General features: G+C 39.3%; 1 protein-coding gene across 6 annotated transcripts in view; it reads right to left on the bottom strand.

Moving 5' to 3' along the window:
* The window catches only part of ARB2A (ARB2 cotranscriptional regulator A), a 214,163-nt gene that overhangs the window by 66,441 nt on the left and 124,592 nt on the right, over window positions 1-23,130 (bottom strand). For 4 of the 6 annotated variants that reach the window (XM_079995707.1, XM_079995706.1, XM_079995709.1 and 1 more), the window contains 2 exons: window positions 9,788-9,904; window positions 4,804-4,888 (listed from right to left, as the gene is read on the bottom strand). In XM_079995707.1, the coding sequence (XP_079851833.1) occupies window positions 4,804-4,888; window positions 9,788-9,904 (202 nt within the window). Of the gene's footprint in view, window positions 1-846; window positions 923-4,689; window positions 4,719-4,803; window positions 4,889-9,787; window positions 9,905-23,130 lie in introns of those variants that run through there. The other 2 variants (XM_079995708.1, XM_079995710.1) reach the window with 2 other exon arrangements.

Raw genomic sequence — 23,130 nt, 5'->3', positions numbered from 1 at the left:
ATCCTTTGTCGTTTGAGCATCATTATCAAGATGTTAACAGATCTGCCTACCTTGATCAGTTGTGCTTCAAGGGAAGCGCACCAGTCCTCTGATTCTTTAATATTTCCCAGCCCAGATAGATGTTAACCAAAGGATCTTACAATAGTCATCTCCTTGCAGGAGCAAGGAAACATAGGAGAATCAGATGCACCACAACAGGGGTCGGCAACCTGCAGCCCATGGGCCACAAGCAGCCCATTTAACTGCCCACGAGCTGCCCCCAAACCGAGCCACCCACTCGGTGAGTTCCCACGCACTGTGCTAAACCGGCGCAGTGCGGAGTGGGGACTCGTTTCTGCGGCACTGGAAATCGTGTCTGCACAGACGCGATCCACCCCACGGATTGATCTCCGCGGGAGTGAACCGGCCCAGGTGAGGTGAACCTTGCCGACCCCCTGCACCACAAGAGCATCTTGGATGGGATGGTTTTCAAAGAGGGCTAGACAATTGCATGGAGGAGAGGCCTATCAAAGGCAACTAGCTGTGATGGCTATGCTCAGCCTCCCGTTGGAGGGAGCAATGCTTCTGAAAAGCACTTGCTGGAAGCCACAGACTCCCCAAACATGTTTCACAAGGACCCCTTCCTTCCCTCTGCCCCAGTACCTGAGGGTCATCATGTCTCTCCAGGGATTTGGCTAGAACTAAGTATATGTTGGGGAAAGGCTCCCCCCCCCTGCAAAGAAAATGGAGGAATCAGCAGGCGCCTGGCTTCCAGCCATGCTAGCACCAGTCTGGCGCATGAGGGTGGGGGACACGGGAAGGAAGCATTCCTATAGTACAGGACACTCAATTGGCATTTCCACCTACCTGAACTCTGAGGCTTTCCCCCCTTGTTCTGGCCTGGCTCTCTCCTAAGGAAGATGCAAGCTCTTGCTGGAAGCCACTGGGGAGAGAGTGTTCCTATGATTCCCAAATGTTTCAAAAGCATCTTTTTATTCCTTTAGTTGCTTGATATAATCATAGTATGGCAGGGTTGGAAGGGATCCCAAGGGTCATCTAGTCCAACCCCCGGCAATGCCAACTCCAGCCTTCTGGTTACCATTGCAATTCTGCATGGTGTGGAGAAAGGGGAGAGAGAAATGTGTTGCTTACACTCTCATAACACTGATATGAGCCCACCATGCAGCCCTTTCAATAACTAAAGTCTAAAGGGCTGTCACATGGAGGATGGAGCAAGCTTGTTTTCTCCTGCTCCAGAGGCCCTTAGGGCCTGAAGCAGTGACTCTCCTTCCTTTGGGTTTTTTAAGCAGCGCTTGGATGGCCATTGGCCATGGATCATCTAGTTGAGATTCCTTCATTGCAGGGGGTTGATGATCCTCGGGGTCCCTTCCAACTCTACAATTCTATGATGCTATGTTTTAAAGAGCATCCAATGCACATTTAAAGCATGACTTCCCCCGAAATGATTCGTGCCATTGTGGCTTCCCTCTCACAGACCTACAATCCCCAGAAACCCTAACAAATTACAATTCCCAGGATCATTTGAGGGAAGACACCTGGTTTTTAGAACAGGGATAGAGAACCTGCAGTTTGCTTAACCCCATTTCCTAGGAACCGGGAATGGGAAGCTCAAGTGCTTCTAACAGTATGGTTATAGGGAACAGCGTGTATAAAATATTGAATGCTAACAGGGTTATTAAGGTAATTGTATCAGAATTGTTATGGGAATGTTAAGGAGGGAGGGAGGGGGAAAGAGATTGTGGAATTCTGATGGTGAGTGATGATTGGATGAGGATTTGAAAGGGAGTTTGAATGAGAGGCAGTTGAGAGTCAGTTGAGAGCAGTGGGTTCTGGAGTGGGTGGTTGCACTGGCGGAGGAAGAGGAGTGCGGGGGGAGCACACCGCCTTTGGCAGCATGATCCCGGTGGGGTGCCATCGCATCTGCCTCCACCAGGCCCCATGCCCCCAGGATGCACGCCACACCCCCAGGATGTGCATCATGCCCCTGTGGGTGGTGCACCACGCCCCTGGGTCATGCACCAGCCCCGCCCCAGCCTGCTCTCCACCCCCCGGTGCTGGAGCATGAAGCTCCTCCACTGGGTGGTTGGGCAACTAACTATTCAGTCTAGTCATCATTTTTGTAATAAAGCAGCATATAAGATAAAGAGAATTTGAGGCCATAAGCTCAAGTACACACGTCATCCTACAATCATTTAGTGAATCATCCATAAGGTCTCGTTTAGTGAGGGTGCGGTACCTAGGATGTGGACCAAACATTGATCTTTTTTGCTCTTTTCTAGTTTCATAGGTTTATGTTCTGTTTCTAATGATGTAACAGGGGTGGGGGCTCTTTAAATACCGGGGGCTGCCACAGACTACTTTTCTTCTTTAAAAGAATAATAATATCCCCTCGTTTTCAAAAACACATGCATTGTCTCTTTCTTTAGGTTCTTCAGTTACATTTGTTGTGAGACATTGGTGCTATATGCAGTATAGGGTTGGGAAGAAAAGAGGGGGCCCAGCTTCCCACCCTCCCAGGCTATTAACTCTGTGAGGTCCCTAAAGTGCTGAGCCATTGTTAAGTAGAGGAGGAGCAATGCCTCAAGCACTGCCTCTCCCCAGATGAACCAATCCAGACCCTGCAATCATTATCTGAGGCCCTTCTTAATGTGCCTCCTCTTCGAGGGGTCTGGAGGATGGCAACATGATAATGGGCCTTTCTGTGGTGGCTTCCTGTTTGTGGAATGGACTCCCCAGGGAGGTTTGGCTGGTGCCTTCATTACATATCTTTAGGTGCCAGGCAAAAATGTTTCTCTATAACCAGGCCTTTGGCTGATTAACATTCCATGGCCTTTTAAAGAGCTTTTGAGAGGTGTTTTTGGTTTGTTTTTGTTTTATTATGTCTTTTGTGTTCTCAGTTTGAATTTTTATGTTGTGAACTGCCCTGTGCTCTTTGAGTGATGGGTGGTATACAAATTTAATAAATAAATAAAATAAAACAAAACTCTGACTTAGTGCAGTTGTGTGTAAGTTTTGGCCCTCCAGATGTTGCTGAGCTACAAACCCATTCAGGCCATACTTGCTGGGGCTGCTGGGAGTTGTAGTTCAGCAACTTCTGGAAAGCCAAGCCCCCCCCCCCCCCCAGCTTAGCAGGACTGCATGGATCCAATTCTTGGAATAGCAGGGCTGGCTTCATGGTGAGGTAATGGCCCTCTAAGTATAGGCAATTGAGGTAACAAAGGAAGTAGCTCTGTGTCAGATAACAAATGGGTGGTCCCCCCTCACACAATTTGCTGGTCCTTAGAAATACAAAGGCCTGAGTTGTGAGTTGAGTTATGTGGGGTAGAAGATTGAATATGTAGGCTAGGCAGCTGGGAGTGACAGAGCCATGTCTGATTTCTGTTGGAATCCAAGGCTGTTGCTATGGGAGATGCAAGACTCTTGGGGTGTTGATGCTGTGAGCTCCTCCGTTATAGGTTGAGATTGTATATATATAAGTAAATAAATTGTGTATCCTAAAGACACCATAGTCTCCACTGTCCCTTATTCTGAAGGAATGGTGCCTGGAACTCCTGGAATCTTGCACTGCTCAGAGACTCTGGGTGGCATACAACAGTATTTATAAAAATGCAATTTTTAGGTGTCCACAGTATTTTTGGAAGGGCAAAAAAGAAAAAAGAAAGAAAAAAGGGAGGAGACCAGAACAGTTTGGCGATGCTCCCATTGGATTCATGCCCATAATCCCACTGACCATGACATTCCAACCTCCTAGCCACTCCACCAGGTCTAGTGGCTGCCATAGGCTGCTGTGTCCACAACGATTAACTAAAGGTGTGTTACAAGCACATCGTTTTTTCTTTGTATGTTCTGAAGAAGTACAAGTCTGAAGAAATAAAGGCAAATCAGTTGTATAGCAACACCCCTTTATAATATGAGGCCTAACATTCAGTCACAGTAAAAGAAAGTATCCAAAAGGGGAGCTGCAGAAATTCCAACTAGAATTCCTCGCACCCCGAAAAGTAATAATGATTTCTTGCAGCTCAAGAGACATAGAACTAATTCACACTTGCAGTTTACCAGTCCAGCAATCCACCTTCAGATGAAGTGTGAACTCAGCTGCTTGGGAGTAATTGTATTCTAATCCTTAGCAATTTGCACTTCATTAATGAAGTGAGAGTTAACCCTTGCTACCACCTTGCTCAATTGTATGCAGATCCTGCTCCACTTCTGGTTCTTCCTGGAATTTAGAGGTGGGGTTAAAAGGAGCATTTTATTTTATGATGTTCTATGTTTTCTAGAAAGAAGCACGGTATGTCTAGGAATGTTACAGAGAGGCTCGGGTGACCTTCAAATACTGCAGCATCCCACAGCAATGGGTGAGAAAAGACAAGTACAGGCAGGATACAATGGAAAGGTTTAGTGCCCTGGGATGAGAAAAATACTTCCTGACAATATATTAAATATGCTTTTATCTCTGAAAGGAATTGCAGACAGGTAATCCTCAGTTAGTATGCCTTCAACTAATCAACAAAAGTGCTAGGATCTCACTGTTCTATTCCCACATTAAAATCCTGAAGGCTAATGGTGTTGGAATTAGATAAGGTAAAAACACGGAGTGGGGAACTTTCTTGTAAGTAAATAAGTAAACTTCCACTTGCACTCGGAAAGCTGACTTCAGTAGCAGATATGGTGCTGTAACTGGATCATCATTTATATTGTATCGTTTCAGTATATATGTCCTATAGAAAGCAGAAACAAGCATCTACAATAAAAATATAACAATACAAACTTTTAAGTTTCACTTCTGGTTCAGAGTTTGCATACCTGCAGAGACACGTGGACAGTCAGGTAACATGGACTCTACTGATGTATCTAGAGGATCTGAACTTGACACCCAATTACAGCAGTTCTGAAATTGAAGGGAGACAAATTTGAATAAGAGCATTTATTCAGAACTTTATGTATCCATAACTGCCAGATTTTAAGAATAGGGATTGCAATGCCAGAGTAAGGTGACAACTGCAGTTTGTGAGCTGAAGCTCAACAAGAAGTAGCTATCATCCTGGGGTAGAAACAAGCACAACAATAGGGAGGGTGGGAGGGAGATGCAAAAAAAGGAAATGCAGTGAGCCAGTATGAGACACGCTCATTTTTGATCCCTGGGGGAGTGGATATGAGTGGAGTTCTCTGTGGACCCAGTCAGACCCACCCCCCAAAGTGAGACTGCCTGCCATTGGTCCAATCTGGCAGGTAGGCTAACTCAATCTATCCAACCAGAGGGAGAGACCAGGGACTCTTCCCTCTGGCAGGAAACCTCCCGATGCTGCAGCTGCTATGGCGGAGGACAGGCTCTGCCCTGCAAAGCTGCCAACAGCTTAATTAATTGACCATTTGTTTACATATATACCAGTCAGAGAGTGGCTGTAAAGCTGCATGTAAGGAAATATATTAAAGAAAACTTTGTTCACATATTAGTAGAGTACTGATATGTTAAATGTAAAAGTTTCTCTTTACGGAAATACACTACATTTATTTTTACATTTTGTTTTCTAATCTACATCTTTGGCTAAACAGTATCAGTTATATTCTGCTTTATTATGATTATTATTATTAAATTTTTATCCCACCCTATACCAGTAGATCTCAGGGCAGTTTACAGGATAAAATCACGATACAGAAACACAGAATATACATAATCAGAATCAAAATCAAAATAAGAATAACCCAGTTGCTTTACTTTACAACTTAATTGCTAAATTTGCATATTAAACATATTTATAAAATGGGCAAATCATTATTTCATTAAATATGTCATTCACAATTTTTTTCCTGTAGAATAACAATCCACAAAAGCTTTTGTTAAAATGTTAAGAATTTTCATTTCACTTTTTAAAAATCAAATAGCTACATTAAAACACAGAAATACTTTTGTAACATACAGCCAAACAAATGTGTAAATATTTTTACTGAAGAATTTTATTTAAAAATCCCATTAATCATTGTTTCAAAATGGCCGATTGTTCTTCCTTGCAAACAAGCATGTATTGTATATTTTTAGATGCTTGCTGCCCTAGTTGTGCACCATGGAATCCGTCCTCACTGTGGAAAGATCCTTGACTGGTAGATCAAGTGTCTTATTGTAGTTCCTTAATTCATTCTGTCTGGAAGAAGATGTCAGCTGTGTTGCAGTGAGGAGAGAATTTCAAAGACTCCAATCCCCACCAATAAAGGCAGAGGAATGGCTTTTGAATAGATTTGTCAAGGCAACCCTACTGTTCTGGGACCAGGGAGAGCAGGAAGAACATAAAGGAAGGGTTGCTGTATGAGATTAGAAAGTGAAGTTCACAAAGCATGGCAGATTTTTGTAAGAAACAGTAGATCAGTGAAACCATTGAACTGTGTGAAAAACCCATGAAAACAGTTAAAAATATAACTGGCTAGTGTGTTTGTTATCTTTTCACTAAAATGTTAAGATGGCAATATTTCTATATTTCACAAAGGCTTTAAGATGCACATTTTATAATTTGCATGCCAGTTTTTAATTAACAGCTGATTGTGGAACTGTAGCACAGTAGTAAATTACAAAAGTAGTGGAATTTTTATGAAGTATTATATTCATTTGATATAGGTAAAATTAATATTATTACTGATAGAACGTTACATCAGAGAATTTGAGATAATACAGAAGATTTGAAGACAATTAACTAGTTTTATATACAATGTGCCACTTGCCTGTAAGAACTAAGTATTCTCAAATGCAAAGTAAAGATATGAAAGTGAAAGATTTGTTTTATCAGTCATCACAGTGCCTAATAAATTCAAAAATTATGACTTCTATTGGCACTAAAAATAGGCAGCTCATGATATAGGGTAGATAGATGAAATGAAGAATTGCTATTTTAACTATTAATTATTTCAATGACAGCAATTAGCACTACATACACAAAGCAATTGAGAGAAGATTTTAATTATTATTCATTCTACCACTAGATCTAAGCCCAGTGAAGTAAAAATATACCCAGGTGACAAGATATAGTTTTAGTAACAATCACCTGAATTTCACACAGTGTAAAAATACTACTTATATGAGATTCTTTAACATCCCATCCATATTTTAATTCACTAGCCATTATTCTTATTCTTTAAGATCCACTTTCTGAGAATGAAATAAAAGATAATGAACATGTCATGTTTAAATGTATTCAGAGAACAATTAGTTATCAGATTCAAAATGGGAGACTTAAATTTAATATATATATATTTCCTTATGGCGTGTATTTAATGTTCTGAGTTCTCATAAAGCAACTTTGGATTTTCTAACAAAGGCTTTAGAGGTTTGGGGGTTTTTCTTTCTTTTTGTGTGTATGTATTTCAGGTCAGAGTTGTCAGCCTTTATCCTAGACAATTCTCTGTCCTTACCATGGTCTGTAAAACTAAATGGTTAAATCAGAAACATTAAGGTTACAAATAATATTTTACGAAATAAACTCTAACATTCAATCCTGATTAATAGCACTGGGCCAACTAGCTGACATTGGCTGAAATCCTAAATGGCTTCTCCATTTACATAAGGCGTTGGCATTTTTCATCAATTCCCACTCAATAAGCAGCCCTGCTGCACCATATCTTACACTAGTTTTAAGGTTTCCCACCTCAGTGTGACTGCCCCATTTTGTGGAACAGCATCACTGCTGAGATACGGCAGATGCCCACTATCTGTACTTTCCAGAAACAATTGGATACATTTTTGTTTCGGCAAGCTTTTCTAGATAGATGAAAACGACCAATAGCTTCACATAGGGGTTAAACAGCATTGTGAAGAAAATAGTGCCTTGCACCATAAAGATAACTGCCACAGGGTCAAGAAGTTCTCTCCCAATGCTATTTTCTGGACTTGGCCTCAACAGTAGGACTGGAAGCGCTATAACACAGTTCCCCAATCCAGGATGATACCAACATCAATGGTATGAAAAGCCACAGAGAGATTAAGAAGGAGCAAGGTTCCTTGTCCTGTTCTCAGCAGAGGTCACCCACCAGGGAGACCAAGGCCAATTTAGTCTCATGGCCAGGGCTAAACCAATTGTAACTGATCTATGTAATCCATATGATCCAAGAATTCTGGCAGTTGACCTTCCACAACCCTCTCTACCACCTTATCTTGAAAGTGGGCATTTGTAACTGGTTGGTAGTTAGTCTAAGGCAAACAGATCTAGGGCCAGCTTCTTTAGGAGTGTCCATACCACTGTGACAGGTATTGGTCCCTCATGAAGTGAGCATAAGAAGAGCCTGGTGGAGCAAGCTAATGGCCCATTTAGTCCAGCATCCAGTTCTCATAGTGGTCAATCAGATGCCTGTGGGATACACACAAGTAGGACCTGAGCACAGCATTCTTCCCTTCAGCTGTTTCGACAATGGTATTCAGAAGCATACTGCCTTTGACAGTGAAGGTAGAACATATTCATCGTGGTTCTGTTTGCCTTTTTCATACACTGGGTTGACATGGCTCTGGATGCAACCGGTCAAATTTAATAAGCCAAGAAGGATGGGGTAAAGCATAAAGAGGACATGGATTTGGGTGTGTGTGTGTGTCAAGTGACTTTATCCTCAAAATTTAATCAGTTGGTTGAAGGGCTCTGGTGGGAGTCAACAACCCTGCACTATCTGAAAGAGCTCTGCCAACCAGCTACTTAAAGATACAGCACAGGCTGCAAAATGCACCTTCTTCATCATCCATACTGCCACATAGTAGGCACATTGATGTGCGTTAACCAGTGTTTGGTCAACCTAAAAGTGAAACTTGCAACCCTTGTACTCCAGTCTTATGAATATGTTACGTAAAAGCACACACAGTCCTGATACAACAAGAAATGTATGTACATTTCTACATAAAGTGATACCTCGAGTTACATATGCTTCAGGTTACATACGCTTCAGGTTACAGACTCCCCTAACCCAGAAATAGTACCTCGGGTTAAGAACTTTGCTTCAGGATGAGAACAGAAATCGCGTGGCGGCCACGCGACAGGCCCCATTAGCTAAAGTGGTGTTTCAGGTTAAGAACAGACCTCCGGAATGAATTAAGTACATAACCAGAGGTACCACTGTATTTATTTTACAAGGTTGGCATCTCACTGTTCAAGGATTCACAAAGGAAAGAGCCACAGAAAATACTCTTCAGTTACAAATAACTTAAGTGCCAGAATCAGAGAAAAGGGAGTTAATGAGCTTTGAAGTCATCCTGAAGTCATTTCCTCCCTTTTTATGACTTGGATCCTGACTTGACCTTCCACAAGTGGTATTTCATCCAGTGGGGACTTCTGCTGGAAAAAAAGGGGGAGAAGATTTTCCCACTTTGCTCTGCATCTGATGCCCCCTTATTCTTCTGTAGTATTCCTCAATCCTCCAGAGCAGGCTTCCTCAAACTTGGCTCTCCAGATGTTTTTGGCCTACAACTCCCATGATCCCTAGCTAGCAGGACCAGTGGTCAGGGATGATGAGAATTGTAGTCTCAAAACATCTGTATGGCCAAGTTTGAGGAAGCCTGCTCCAGTACATATTTATTTTGGAGAAGGGGCACATGGTTTAGCAGGGCCTAGGGGATCCATCAAAAATCACCTTCCCCTTCTTCTGCAAGCAGGAAACAATAGAGTTCTGCTCATAGGATTTGAGGATCAAAATATAGTTACATACCGATTACATAAATGAAAGGAAATCAGACTATGTTCAGGCCACAGGGTAAATTTCAATGAGCATAATAAAACTGGAAAAGATTAGGTTTGCCAGCACACACACCAGAATCAAGCCTCACCTCTCGCATCCACTCTCGAATAGTTTTGCCAGCTTCTTGATGCCACACGTTGTGAACTGAGTCCGTCAATGCCACAGCAGTAACTTTATTCTTTACTTCTGCCTCTCGTTGAATCATCTGTAGAAAACACAAATCCAAAAAGTCTTAAAGTGCAAATGCATCTAACTTTAAGCTCGCCAAACTACTCAAGTCTTTTTGCTTTTCACAGGAATCGATTCTAGAATTTAAAGGGATGGGTAACAGCTTTGAGGGTTTCTACAATCAAGCAGTATATAAATTTTATGAAATAAAATAAATTTATGACATAAAAATGATAAACCACAGTAAAGGAAAGCCAAGATTCACAAAGGGACTTCAAACTATTGTTTATGATCTTGTTTTGCTGGTACCCAGGGTCAAGTTCACTCACAGAAACAAGCTACACTTACATTTCTTTAAACAAGCCATAGTTTAACATTATATGCTGACCGGTCCTATTCTATGTTCTTAAACTGTGATTTATGAATAAGCACAAAAAGAATTTTTCAAATAATAATAGTGTACAACAGAGAACACAGCATTAGAAAACAAAATAAAAAAATAAGAGAAGAAACATTTGTTGAAATAATGAATGATAAAAAAGAGTATAGATAACCTATGTATTGGGTGGGTAAAATGGTACTAAACATCTTCATTTTGCTCTTTTTCATTGGGTACAACTCAATGTTCATTGAATTTGCTGTTATGGCTAACTCAGCATTTTAAAATTACTATATTTTATTGAGTTCGGCTATACTTTAAACCCTTAGCTAAAGAAGACACAAATACCATCACTATAATGTAATGTGAACATAGGTATTTTCATGTCATATCAGAGCAGTGGCCCATTTATCTAAACCAGAATCTTTGTTATTATATACAAAGGGTGAGTTTTATACAATCAATGTACCTGGCTATATATTTGTGATGATTAGCTGAGTTTAGAAGCAAACATCTGTTGGATTTATTTTTAAACACACATCTTCTCTGGATGGGAACACATGGGTCATGTACTAACAATGTGTAATGCTTTTCCTGGATTACTAGTTACTGGTACAGTCAGCACTAAGTGATTGTAGTCGCCCTTGCTTAAAAGATGACCAAATTCATGGTTCTTTTCATCATTAATTTGAGGACTGTCTTGTTGGATCAGATGAAAGGTTCATCTAGTACAAGGTTTATTCCCCCAACACTGGGCAGCCTGATGACATTGGGAAGCTCCTTTTGCATATAACACTTCAGCTCAATTTGAAAGGATTTAGTATTTACAAGCCTTCCTCAGAGAACTCTTCAAGAACTGTTTTCTGAGAATATTTTCCTGGCTCATAAGTTGGCAGTCTCTTGTGCATCTACTCTTTTAAACTGTTGAAAAGCACCAATTTTTCAGTAAGTTTTCCATTGCCCTTCAAATCTTAACCACAGATCAGATACGCAGCTGTGCGAAAACAGAAAAAAAATAACACCAGTAGTTGATTTTTAAGGCTCCAGAAAACTATGTAGTTATTTGAGCATAGCTCTCAGGAGTGTTTGAATAGGGCACAGCTCAGATAAACTCCTGAGCCTTGGAAACAAAGGACATGTGAAATCTTCAGATTTGTAAACCAAGTCCTAGCGAGCTCCCCCAAAGCTGAGTTTTACAGCTTTGCCAGATTTCCTTTACACATTCTCGTGTAAGCCTTTCTCCTAGCAAATATGACTGGTTAGACCTCTACTGTAGCCCTAATACCATCTCTAACAAGCTGCAGGACTCAAAAAGAGCCAAGTTAGAGTAGTACCTGCCAAAGTGTATGCATGGCATAAAATAAATATTGTCTACCTCTCATATGTAAAGTGTTGTAAGTCAGAAATTTGGACAGTTAGTACCGTTCCCCATCACAAGAAATCTTCTAGACCAAACCGGAGTGATAGGACATCTAATATCTGTTGATGACAGTGTTTTTCAAACTTGGGTCTCCAGCTGATGTTAGACTACAACTCCCATCATTCCCGACCACTGGTCCTGCTAGCTAGGGATGATGGGGATTGTAGTCCAACAACAGCTGGAGACCCAAGTTTGATAAACACTGTTTTATGATAATTCTGAATTAAGGTTTTAACAAAGTATTCAACATGCCTTAATTATAGAGCTGAATCTCTCTACTGATAAATACACCAACCCAACCAAAGTGTGTGTGGGGGGGGGGGGAGAGAGAGAGATTTCTGTTAAAAAATGTTTGTGATGGCTGAAGGCTTAAAAGGAACTCAATGAGAGCACACTTTTCACTAGGACAGCAGTTAGGAAGAAATACACTCTTAAAAAAAAAAACAACCTTCCCTGTATTTGACTGACATCCTGGAAAATAAAAGAGAGGAGTCTTCAATATAGAAATAACCAAGGAAAGAATGCCAGAAGATTGTGTCTTAAAATATTTGCTTGTAATGTAGAAAATACCCAAATGAGATCTATTTACAAAAGATATAGCTGAAACTAAACTAAGGTGATATAAATCTCTTTAGATGCAGGATACCTGTGACACAACCTAATTCCATATCTTTAACTAAAATATCATTTGGAAAGATATTGTTTCTTTACGATTCATAGATGAGAGCCTCAATGCAACAAAAGTTAGTTGTAACTAATTCCAGTTGAAATCAATGCAACTGTAGTCAGAACTAACTTTAACTAGGTTGGGGCCCTTTAAGATTGGCAATAATAAGATTTAATATTTAAGGGCCCAAACTCAGCTAAAGTTCATTGTAACTAAGTTCCAATGATCTGCCAAACACTGGAAATATGGAATAAGACCACAAGGTGTCAGCAATTCCCATGTTCACCAGTACTACCATTGGGCACAAGCATACAATACTTGAAGGCCTTTAAGAAGGATAGAGAAGCTCTGATGACTTAGTTGATGTGATGAGTGACCAATGAGTATATACATGCCTTGGGCTTCTGCAAAACACTGTGTAATGTCCAAAGTGGAATTGCTTAGCAGAGATACAACATTAGATGTAGAGCTTGAGAATTCTCATTATTTTACAAATTTCAAATCAAAGCTACTTGTCAAAAGCAGTCCTTACTTATCCAGAATGAGATAACATGTAAAATCACAAAGCAGCAGCATTTCATTCCTCATTTTTATTTTAATGTTTAAATCCCAGAAGTAAATAGCTTTTAAAAATGAGTAACATGAATCTAGTCCTACTTCTGCTTAGATCAGCTTTATGCAATGGACAGCCAAATATCTCTTGGAATATCGTGGAAGACTGAAACAATAGCTTTTCCTGTTACCTGGCTCTTGTCCTCTGAGGCATGTTGCCTATGAACATAGAAATTGTATTCAGCTTGCATGGCTAATAACTATTAATAGATTTACACTACACAAACTTTTCTATTTTTTAGGACATTGAGTCACTGCTTGTGTGAGTAGACAGCTTGTACAACCAGTACCGCTTCCTCTCCTCTCTGCAACCCATTTACTTCCTCCCAAACCTCTCTAAAGGTAAAGGTAAAGGGACCCCTGACCATTAGGTCCAGTCGTGACCGACTCTGGTGTTGTGGCGCTCATCTCGCTTTATTGGCTGAGGGAGCCGGCGTACAACTTCCGGGTCATGTGGCCAGCATGACTATGCCACTTCTGGCGAACCAGAGCAGCGCACGGAAATGCCGTTTACCTTCCTGCTGGAGCGGTCCCTATTTATCTACTTGTACTTGAAGTGCTTTCGAACTGCTAGGTTGGCAGGAGCAGGGACCGAGCAACGGGAGCTCACCCCGTCACAGGGATTCAAACCGCCAACCTTCTGATCGGCAAGTCCTAGGCTCTGTGGTTTAACCCACAGCGCCACCCGTGTCCCTTCTCCCCAAACCTCTCTAGAACCACCCAAAATGGTATTGGATGAAGCTTGTTTGAGCAAAGCTCAGGCAGGGCAAAATGCCTTGGCCTGACTTGGGTTATTCCTCCAGCCAAATGCAGCCTGTATCTCCCCTAGCCCTGCAGCCCTCAGGAGAGGATTTTGGGGGAGAAAGGGGAGAGGAGGGGAAGCAAAAGAATGGTTGCGCAAGTCACCTTCAATTTGTATAGCCACTGTATACAACTCATTTAAAATAACTGTGTATAACTAGTTTATTTTGTCTCCTGCAAAAAAGAAGCTCTTATAACTTCACTGGATCAATGTGAATGTTAATAATATTAGCAGGGGTGGGGAGGTTCTATCAAGTCTTCCCATACTCTATACTATTCCTGATTTTGAAAATCTTGATCATGTTTGTGTAACTGTCTTTTGCACTAAATTAAAAACTAAACTTAAATAAAAAACAAATTACCCTTGTAATAATGTGCACCAATGCATTTATCATTGTAGTTGCCTTTTCCTATATCCTTTTCAGCTCTAGAACTCTTTCAGGTGGCTGGGGGAAACCAACACTATATGCAGTATTATAAATGTAGCTGGATAACAAAAATATATAATGGCATTATTTTTAGCACTTTTCATAATAATCTCCTATCCCTAAACCTCCATTTTCCACCCCCACCCCCCGTTTATTAGATTGCTGCATGTGTGTTTGGTGGTGGTGAGAGAGATAACCAAAACATCTGGGATAATTAAGTCTACACTATATTAATTTGAAAAGTACATAGTTTTCCTGATTGACTGCTGCTGGGCCTACCTGGGCAACCTATGGAGATTCTAGTGACTAGAAAATCTGACAGAATAAAGTGCACTAAAGAGAACGGGGAAATAGCAGCTCTTTAGGACCAAGATATTTTCTAATTCCTCATGTTGAAACAAATCACTCTTCAGTTGCAAGTCTGAGTTCATTTGCTGGCTAAAATATTTTGCTTCTTAGCTTCTTTCTAGAAAGCAGATTGAATTTTGGCCTTGCACAAGGTGCTGCTGAAATTTGAAAGACCAAAGTCTGCCCCTGACTTAAGATCTATCTAGTCTACAGTGAAAGGGACGCGGGTGGCGCAGTGCTCTAAACCACAGAGCCTAGGGCTTGCCGATTGGAAGGTCGGCAGCTTGAATCCCTGTGACGGGGTGAGCTCCCGTTGTTCGGTCCCAGCTCCTGCCCACCTAGCAGTTTGAAAGCACGTCAAAGTGCAAGTAGATAAATAGGTACCGCTCCAGTGGGAAGGTAAATGGCGTTTCCATGCGCTACTCTGGTTCGCCAGAAGCAGCTTAGCCATGCTGGCCACATGACCCGGAAGCTGTCTGCGGACAAACACCGGCTCCCTCGGCCGATAGAGTGAGATGAGCATGCAACCGCAGAGTCGTCCGCGACTGGACCTAGTGGTCTGGGGTACCTTAATCTTTAGTCTACAGTAATTACAGTTGCTAAATGTTTTCTGGCCAAGGGAAAGTTTGAACAATAAAAAAGTGGCTTACTTCATCTAAGGAAATCTAGGAACAACCCTTTTTAAGAGCAATAAAATATCTAGTTCTGTATATACGTATGCCTGTAACTAAAACACCAATCATATCCTCCAATATTTCTCCAATGAAAATAGGGACGTCCCATTCCATGATGATAATTTTATTATTTATACCCCACATATCTGACTGGGTTGCCCCAGTACTCTGGGCAGTTTCCAACATACATAAAAACATAATAAAACATTACACATTTTTTAAAAACCCTTTCCTACACTGGATTGCCTTCAGATGGCTTGGGGGTTGGATAACTCCATACCCTCCAAAATTTCTCCAATGAAAATAGGGAAAAGGGGGACATTCCAGGATCAAATCAGAAACTGGGACGGCTTCTCTAAATCTGGGACATCTCTAGAAAATAGGGACACTTGGAGGGTCTGCAAGATATGTCCCTTGATCACAGATTTAACAGATTGATTGACCTTTGTTTCTTCCTTAGTTCATTTTAAGAAATTATATGTACACGTAACAACTTAAAAGAGGTTGTCTGCAGATCCTTTGTCCAGTTTGTGTATTTGGCCCAGCCACCAACTTGGTTATCAGCTAATATTGCCTTCCAATCAAATCCAATCCTGAATAGCCACATGCTGCTGAGAAAGATACGTAGTTTCCAACTTGTTCCACATCTGTCTCTGAAGGAAACACTTCTCATTTCCTCCAATGCTGACCTATTAACTCTTACAACCAATTATTCTTTTGCTCATTCTGTTGCCTTAAACACTCCCCTTATCCAGCTTCTAACCTCTTGCTGCCTTGTACAAAAGTAAAAGGAACAAACTATTGGTTTGACCAGGAAGATTTTACTTGCAGCAGTTTCAGAGACTAATAGCAAATTTGGTGTTATGTGGTAGAGGACTGGACAGTATCAGGCATGTATAATCTATTACTCAATAATTGTTCAAACCTTTAAGTATACTCATTTTAACTTTACTTATAACATGTATATGCTGAAGCATTTATGAATAACAGAAAGGATATTAAAGATAACAAAATAATTGCAATGTGGAAAGAAGATAATAAAATTACATCTTGGGTCAATTTAAGAATCACTTTAGTTACCTAATTTTAAAGCCAGACTCTTAGCAACTGACAAACAAGTACTGCAGAAAGTCTCTTTAACCTTAAAAAGCCAGACACAGGGTAAATACTGACAGCAAATTCGTTCTCATAGTCCCATCAATGTTCTCTATCCACTTTCTGAAGGAAATATTACTATACATGAGGTCATTTCATCTCATTTGCAGAAATTTTCTCAACTGAAAATGTCAACATGTGTGCTAATTCTGGCTCCACTAGTCACTGGACAGAGACAACTGATGTATTTAACAAAGGCCACTGAAAAGCCATCAGCTGGGAGCAGCTCTTCGTCACTACTAAACAGGGGGCAGAGCTGAATCAGTGACCTAGAAGTGAAAGACTTTGTAATCTGATTACCAATCTTTTGAGCTATGCAGTCCATACCCCTTTCATTTTTACTGATAAGAGAGAATCTTATTACCTAAGCAACTTTTGTAGCCTTTTAGCAATGCAAAAGCTTTCATTTAGTGCTCCAAAAGGAAACTCTCATGGGCACGCTTATTAGCCCATCTCAAGCATTGTCTCTGTACTACTTTCCCTTATTAATTTCAAAATAAATTTATTGGTATAAAAGTCTACTGCAATGGCGTTTCTGATAATGATATATGGTAAAGCTCTTGCTGGTTAGAGATGCTGATGAGCTATTTTCACACAGAAATGGAGGCAGCAGAGCACTTACTGGCAAACGATAAAACTAAGTGGCAATGGGCAAATAATTTGGTAATTTTCCTAGATTAGGAGCAGAGTTTTGTTTAAGTAGTTACAGGAAAAGTTTTCCCCCCCTCATTTCCAAAGCATGGTTGTTTGATGGTTATAATGCTTTAATATTACTTTATTGCAGTACTTTGGGTTTGCAAATGTGACAACATGCATTTTAAAAGGTGTAGAAAATGATCTCATGTGACAAGAGGATGCTGCTGTTTCTTCTTTTTGCCTTGGCCTTCCTTTCAAAAGCCTCAGGAAGAAATCTCGAAGACCTTTCCTGTCAGTTTCCCACTTCTCTACAGACATTTTGGCCTGTGAATGAACACTGCTTCCCTTTGGCTTGAGGTAATAAACGATTAGCTACAGCAAACTGTAATATTTCAAGTTATTCTTTGCTAGAACGCACCCAGTCAGCGTTTCAGATGTAATACATCAGGATTTCGAATTAACTTTATTTATAGGCAAATAAAACATCCTGCTCGGAATGAGGTATCTATTATAAGAGGCCATTAGTTTGGAGTTCATCAGTACCAAAAAAGTAGCATTTTGAACTATACAATAGAAATAACTCTGTAGTAGTAATTAATCAGTGTTTTCCTTATGAAGTGCTAAGACGAAAGTAGATGGTACCTGTTCTTGTTAAATGGTAGATACCTATAGCAAATGTTCCAAGTATATCATGTACAAATCAAAATTAGCTAAGAACTTTGCTATAGGCAAAATAGTATATACAAAAGTAATAATACAACCCCATATTAAAATCAAAATGAAGTTTATCTTCCTCACAGCAATCAATTAGTTTCACTGAGATTTTTCCATGAATGATACATTTTAACTGTTGCATGAAAGTATTTATGTATATGTGTCAGAATCCCACAGCACTTATATAGGCAAATATCAAACTCAACACAAAATTAATCACTAGGTAGCAGTGAGAAAAATGATATACTGAAGAACTTCATAATGTACTTTTATCCAAACATTCTCCTCCCTGAATAAAAGGCTCACCACCATTGACCATTTTTATTATCTCATTTGTTGGTATACTTAACTAAATAATTTTGGGGGAGGATTAAACCTTAATCAATGTTTTGTTCCCTCCAGAGTCTGCAAGAGTATTAAGGAATGACATGTTGTTTCTTTTTCTACCTACTGGAGAACTTGGAGCTCTGCCAGACGGTAAGTAAAGAATCAGCCAAAGTTGGCTGTAGCCTATGGGCTATATTTGTACAACCTTCTTGAAACTTTTGGATAATATCTTAGTGAAATTTATAGGCCACAGAAAAGAACAGTATGAAGACTAAATAATCATTAATGTTACGTTAAATCACTAGGAACACTAACTATGGCATTCACTTATGTTCTGTCAGTATTGAACTCTGGCCTTTATGACTTAGAACTATTAATGCTACAGAATCACAAAACATGTTTTTCTACTTCCTTTTTCAGTTTTCTAGCTCATATATACACTGGTAAAATATTTTGTGAATGGAAGAAATGAGAAATTTCAGAAATTAAGTTCTAATTATACAACAGAGCAATTTTTGATGTATTATTCGGTAATTGAATATATGCTTTTAAACTTCTAAGGCTTGTTCTGTGCATATCTTTCTCTTGACCTTTGTTCAATGGAATTACAGTAACTCTTCAGTGATTCCTTCTCACTTGTTTTCTAAAGCTGTTCAATCACACTTGCTAGCAAGAAGCACAGCTGGCAAGGGATCTAAACCTCATCACAGGGCAAAGTTAGCCTTCTGGCTTTGCCAAGAATGACATTTCAAATGAAAAAAATGCTATTTATTGTGTGGGGCATTTGATTCTGTATTTGTTTTAAGTGCAAATAGCTCCATCCTTTGTACTAACGCTGCATTTAGACACTACACTAGATTAGACAGTGCACTAGAAACAAAAACAGCAATGAATTAAACTGTCTGGATTTTTTTTTAATAAGAATACCATTGTTAATTAAAGTAAGATTACAGAAATCAGCTGAGTTTTTCCTCACAGTCCCAAAAGAAATCCACAATGGAGGATAAGCAGTGCCCCCTAGTGTTATTTACAACAGACAGAAATCAGAATAAAGGTAAGCTCCATTCACTGGGATCTTTAATGAAAAATATAATGCAGAAAATGTTTATATGCAAAAGACTTATTGCAAATATATATTCAAACATATAAGTTTAACACAAAAATTATAATAAGTTACATCTAATAACTGATACACATATGCGGTATACTCATACAAAGTATGCACACGCACACACTCTCACTCAAGAGTCTGACATGGCCAAGATGTCTTTAATGTTCCAGGCAGCTCAGAAAAAAAACATTTCCACACAGAATAGCAGGCCATGCATGAAAGCGGGTGTCAGAAAGCCCAGCAGAATCACTCACTGTGAAGATGTCTAATAGGGATTGCTGAATACACAATACAGGCAGCATGGCCTGAATGACTAAATTGGAATAGCCAGAACATAGTAAGAAGGTTTTGAATCAACCAGATATTATAATTAAACCTGTAATGAATGTTCTGACTTTTCTCCTTTTCTTTTGTTAATTGGGGGTTAACCGTATTTAGACATTGTTGGGGTCTGATGTCAACAATTTTATAATTTAATTTTGATGCCTTCCAGCAAATTATCTCAGTAACAATGACCGGGTACATAAGTAATATGTTATAGCCCTCTCCTAAAAATATACCCGAAGTGGCCAGGTTTCACTAAACGTGAACAAGCCTTTAATAGGAAATAAGAATGTAATCTTGTCTTAAGGTTTAAAAAAATATTTTCCCCCAAGTACACTGAAAAGAGTAAACAAGTTATTCTATAAATATGGAACACCACCCAAATTCATTAGCAAGGGAATGCAATTAATGCAAACAACCCCCCATAAAAACATAAAGTGTGTGTGTGTGGGGGGGGGACTTTTTCAGAAGAGACAACTTTCAGATAGTGCAAGACAGTCATGTATGTCAAATTATTTTTTCAAATGGACCACAAATTAATAGAAAGCCTGACAAACTAGTGTTTTTCCATTAAAACTGCAAAACTCTTTTGAAATGAATTCAGATCACATGTTTGCAGTCTTCCATTTAAAGCATTAGTAGACATTCACTCTTATCCTTGCATTTTAAAAAGGAAATAATTAGCCCTTTATGAAAAGATTACAATGTGCATTTTAAATTAATGTTTAAAATGGAATACACACAAAAAGCATTAGTTTAGTAGATAAAATGCTAGCCATTAATGCTTAAAGTGACAGTACCTATGTATTTACACACTTCATAGTAACTATTAAGTAAAACTGGATGAAACTTTAATTGACTTATATTCAGTACATCATTACTAAATGAAAAGCAAGAATTTCTATTGTATGCTTGGATAAGAAAGTCACTGTGTGCCTCTTCTCACAAGACATTTTAAAGGTATTTCCAAAAATGTAAGGCATAAATGCAACAAACAGGTGCTAGCAACTGTGTTTTTTTACATTGGCAGATTCCTCAGGGAGCTGGAAAGGTCTCAGCTCCTCAGCAAGTGTACATTTGGTGGCAAACATGAATTTGCAGTTATATACCGTGTGAAACTGAAACTTTAAAACTATAAATATAAGTTTAATTAATTAATGTTTTTAATCAGTAACATTTTAGGGGAAAAACAGTGTCACTGATTGAATGTTGCTACTTCTACTGCATACTGAAGACAGCTAGTATTGACATAATTCCTATGCGAAGCCTTTAAGATACATTGTAATGTCTGTCACAGTTTATACCCTTTTCATATCTTTATCCTAAGTCCTCTAATTAGATTAGCTTGATGCATGCTTATTAGCATGATGTGAAAATGAGGGAATGTTCGTGTTAGGGCCAGGAGAACTGCATGTCTTCTGAATCCCAAATCATATTCTCAAGACTGACTCTTATTACCAGGAAGGATGTTGCTATGATCAGGACCCCGTCTTCAATAACTGTTCTGAAAAGGGGTGCTACTTACAGAAAGTACAAAGCTGTAATATTTTTACAGGGGCATTAAAGCCTATATAGCACATTCTCTTCACCATCAGAAGGATGGTGGAGACTGCTTCTGCAGCTGGCTGTTTCTTATGATACTGAACGGTCTAGAATAATATGCATATGGTGCTTGCCTTGATTTTACAAACTGTTTTATGTTATATGTATCATACTGCTTTGAGAACTTCAGCTGCACAAACTGTAGTGTTAAAAAAACTATCAGATGTGTTGCAGGGGAACAGCTTAGACTAATCAGAGAATGAGAGGTTTACTATTTTCCTTAGCTTATCAATATATAATTGTAATATATGTGTGTTTGTTATCTATAGCTATCTACCCACACACACACACACACACAATTATCCTTGATTTTCATGTTAGAAAATTAATAAAGTCCCAAGTCATACACGTTAAATGCCAGCCAATATAGTATCATATTGGGACAGTTAAATCCCAAATGGAAGCTGTCCCTCTGAGGCTAATCAAGCTTATCTTTTATTTTACACAAATAACTATGCTTTGCTTTGCAGGGAGATGAGAAACTCACTCACATTATACCGCAAAGAGTGTAAAGCGTCCACTTGCTGCTCACAGTCATGAACATAAACTTTCACTGGGGATGCAGCTGGAATGATTGCAAGAAGAGAGTACTATTGTGTAAAGGGTCAGGCAGAAATAGGGAGGGACACCTTCTGCATTAACAGCATCAATAGGCCTTTGATGTTATAACAATTATTGTCCTAAAACTGTTTAAGAATTCAAAGAATTTTCCAAACATACTCTATAATGAGGGTATACAGATATATAGCTAGAAAGCTGGTGGCAGAAGGGAAATGGCGAGAATGTATCTAATAGTTATTTTTGTTTTTTTTCATAAATTACTATTTCTTAAGTACTAGGTGCCTACTCAATCATGAAGTGCTAGAATGTTGCTTAAAATATTGTCAAGAGGCAAATTAAGATTATTTCAGAATAAGCCATTTAAAAAAAATAATAATCTACGCTTAAATTTTAATCTTCCCCACTAACTTTATATACATGGTGTGTCTTCAGGTCTACCAGATTCATGCAGTCCTCCTGAACATTCGAGTAATTATCTAGTTGTTTCTCCCTTGTTCAAAATAGTTAATAATTAAACAGGCAGGAACTTGACTTGTAACTGAATGTCTCAACGACACAAAACTGTACTTGCCATGTATGCAGCTCGGGTCTGCATTATTATCATAATAATACAGATATGTTTATTCATTTATTTCCACAAACAGAAAAGAAATATGGAGTAAAACTTTGCAATCTAAGAGGGTCATGAGATATCAGCCACGTGAAATAGATACATTTACTGTAATAAGCAGTGCAACTCTTTCTATTAACTTCGGATCACTGTAAACTAAATATAAAGGCAAATAAGAATGGCTTAATGTAACATGTGAGAGCAACTGTGACTGTGTATAATCCAGGTTAATCCTATATAAAAAGTTAAGCAAATTTAAATATACCATTTCATCAAGCAATACATCGAAGTATTCAGAGTATGATGCAATGTTTGTTTGTTTTAAATAGACCATTCTCACTTAATTCATTTTATATTAATCAAGAGGCATGATACTGAATATGATTGACAAAGCAACTGCTTTTGGGAACAAAGCACTGAACATCATATTTATCACAATAAGACAATCAAACATGACTGTTTCACTGCAAGGCATGGAGAAAAAATAATCACCCTATAACCTTTTACTCAGCTAATAATATCTCAAATGCAGAAATATTTTTTTTCTATGGCAATATACACAAATATATGTCCTCTATAAAGCAATGAATCAAACTAATCAGATCCACTGAAATCAATGGACATGGCTAATGCAAATCCCTTGATTTCAATGCGTTGACTCTGCCTATAATTTAGTTGTATTCAACCCTAGATGTTTTACATGTTGATATTATACAAAAGGGACGCAGGTGGCGCTGTGGGTTAAAGCCTCAGCGCCTAGGGCTTGCCGATCGAAAGGTCGGCGGTTCGAATCCCTGCGGCGGGGTGCGCTCCCGCTGCTCGGTCCCAGCGCCTGCCAACCTAGCAGTTCGAAAGCACCTCCGGGTGCAAGTAGATAAATAGGGACTGCTTACC

Source organism: Podarcis cretensis, assembly GCF_951804945.1.
Source record: "Podarcis cretensis genome assembly, chromosome: 11".
In the NCBI taxonomy this organism is placed as follows: domain Eukaryota; kingdom Metazoa; phylum Chordata; class Lepidosauria; order Squamata; family Lacertidae; genus Podarcis; species Podarcis cretensis.
This window is presented reverse-complemented; position numbering and strand designations above follow the sequence as displayed.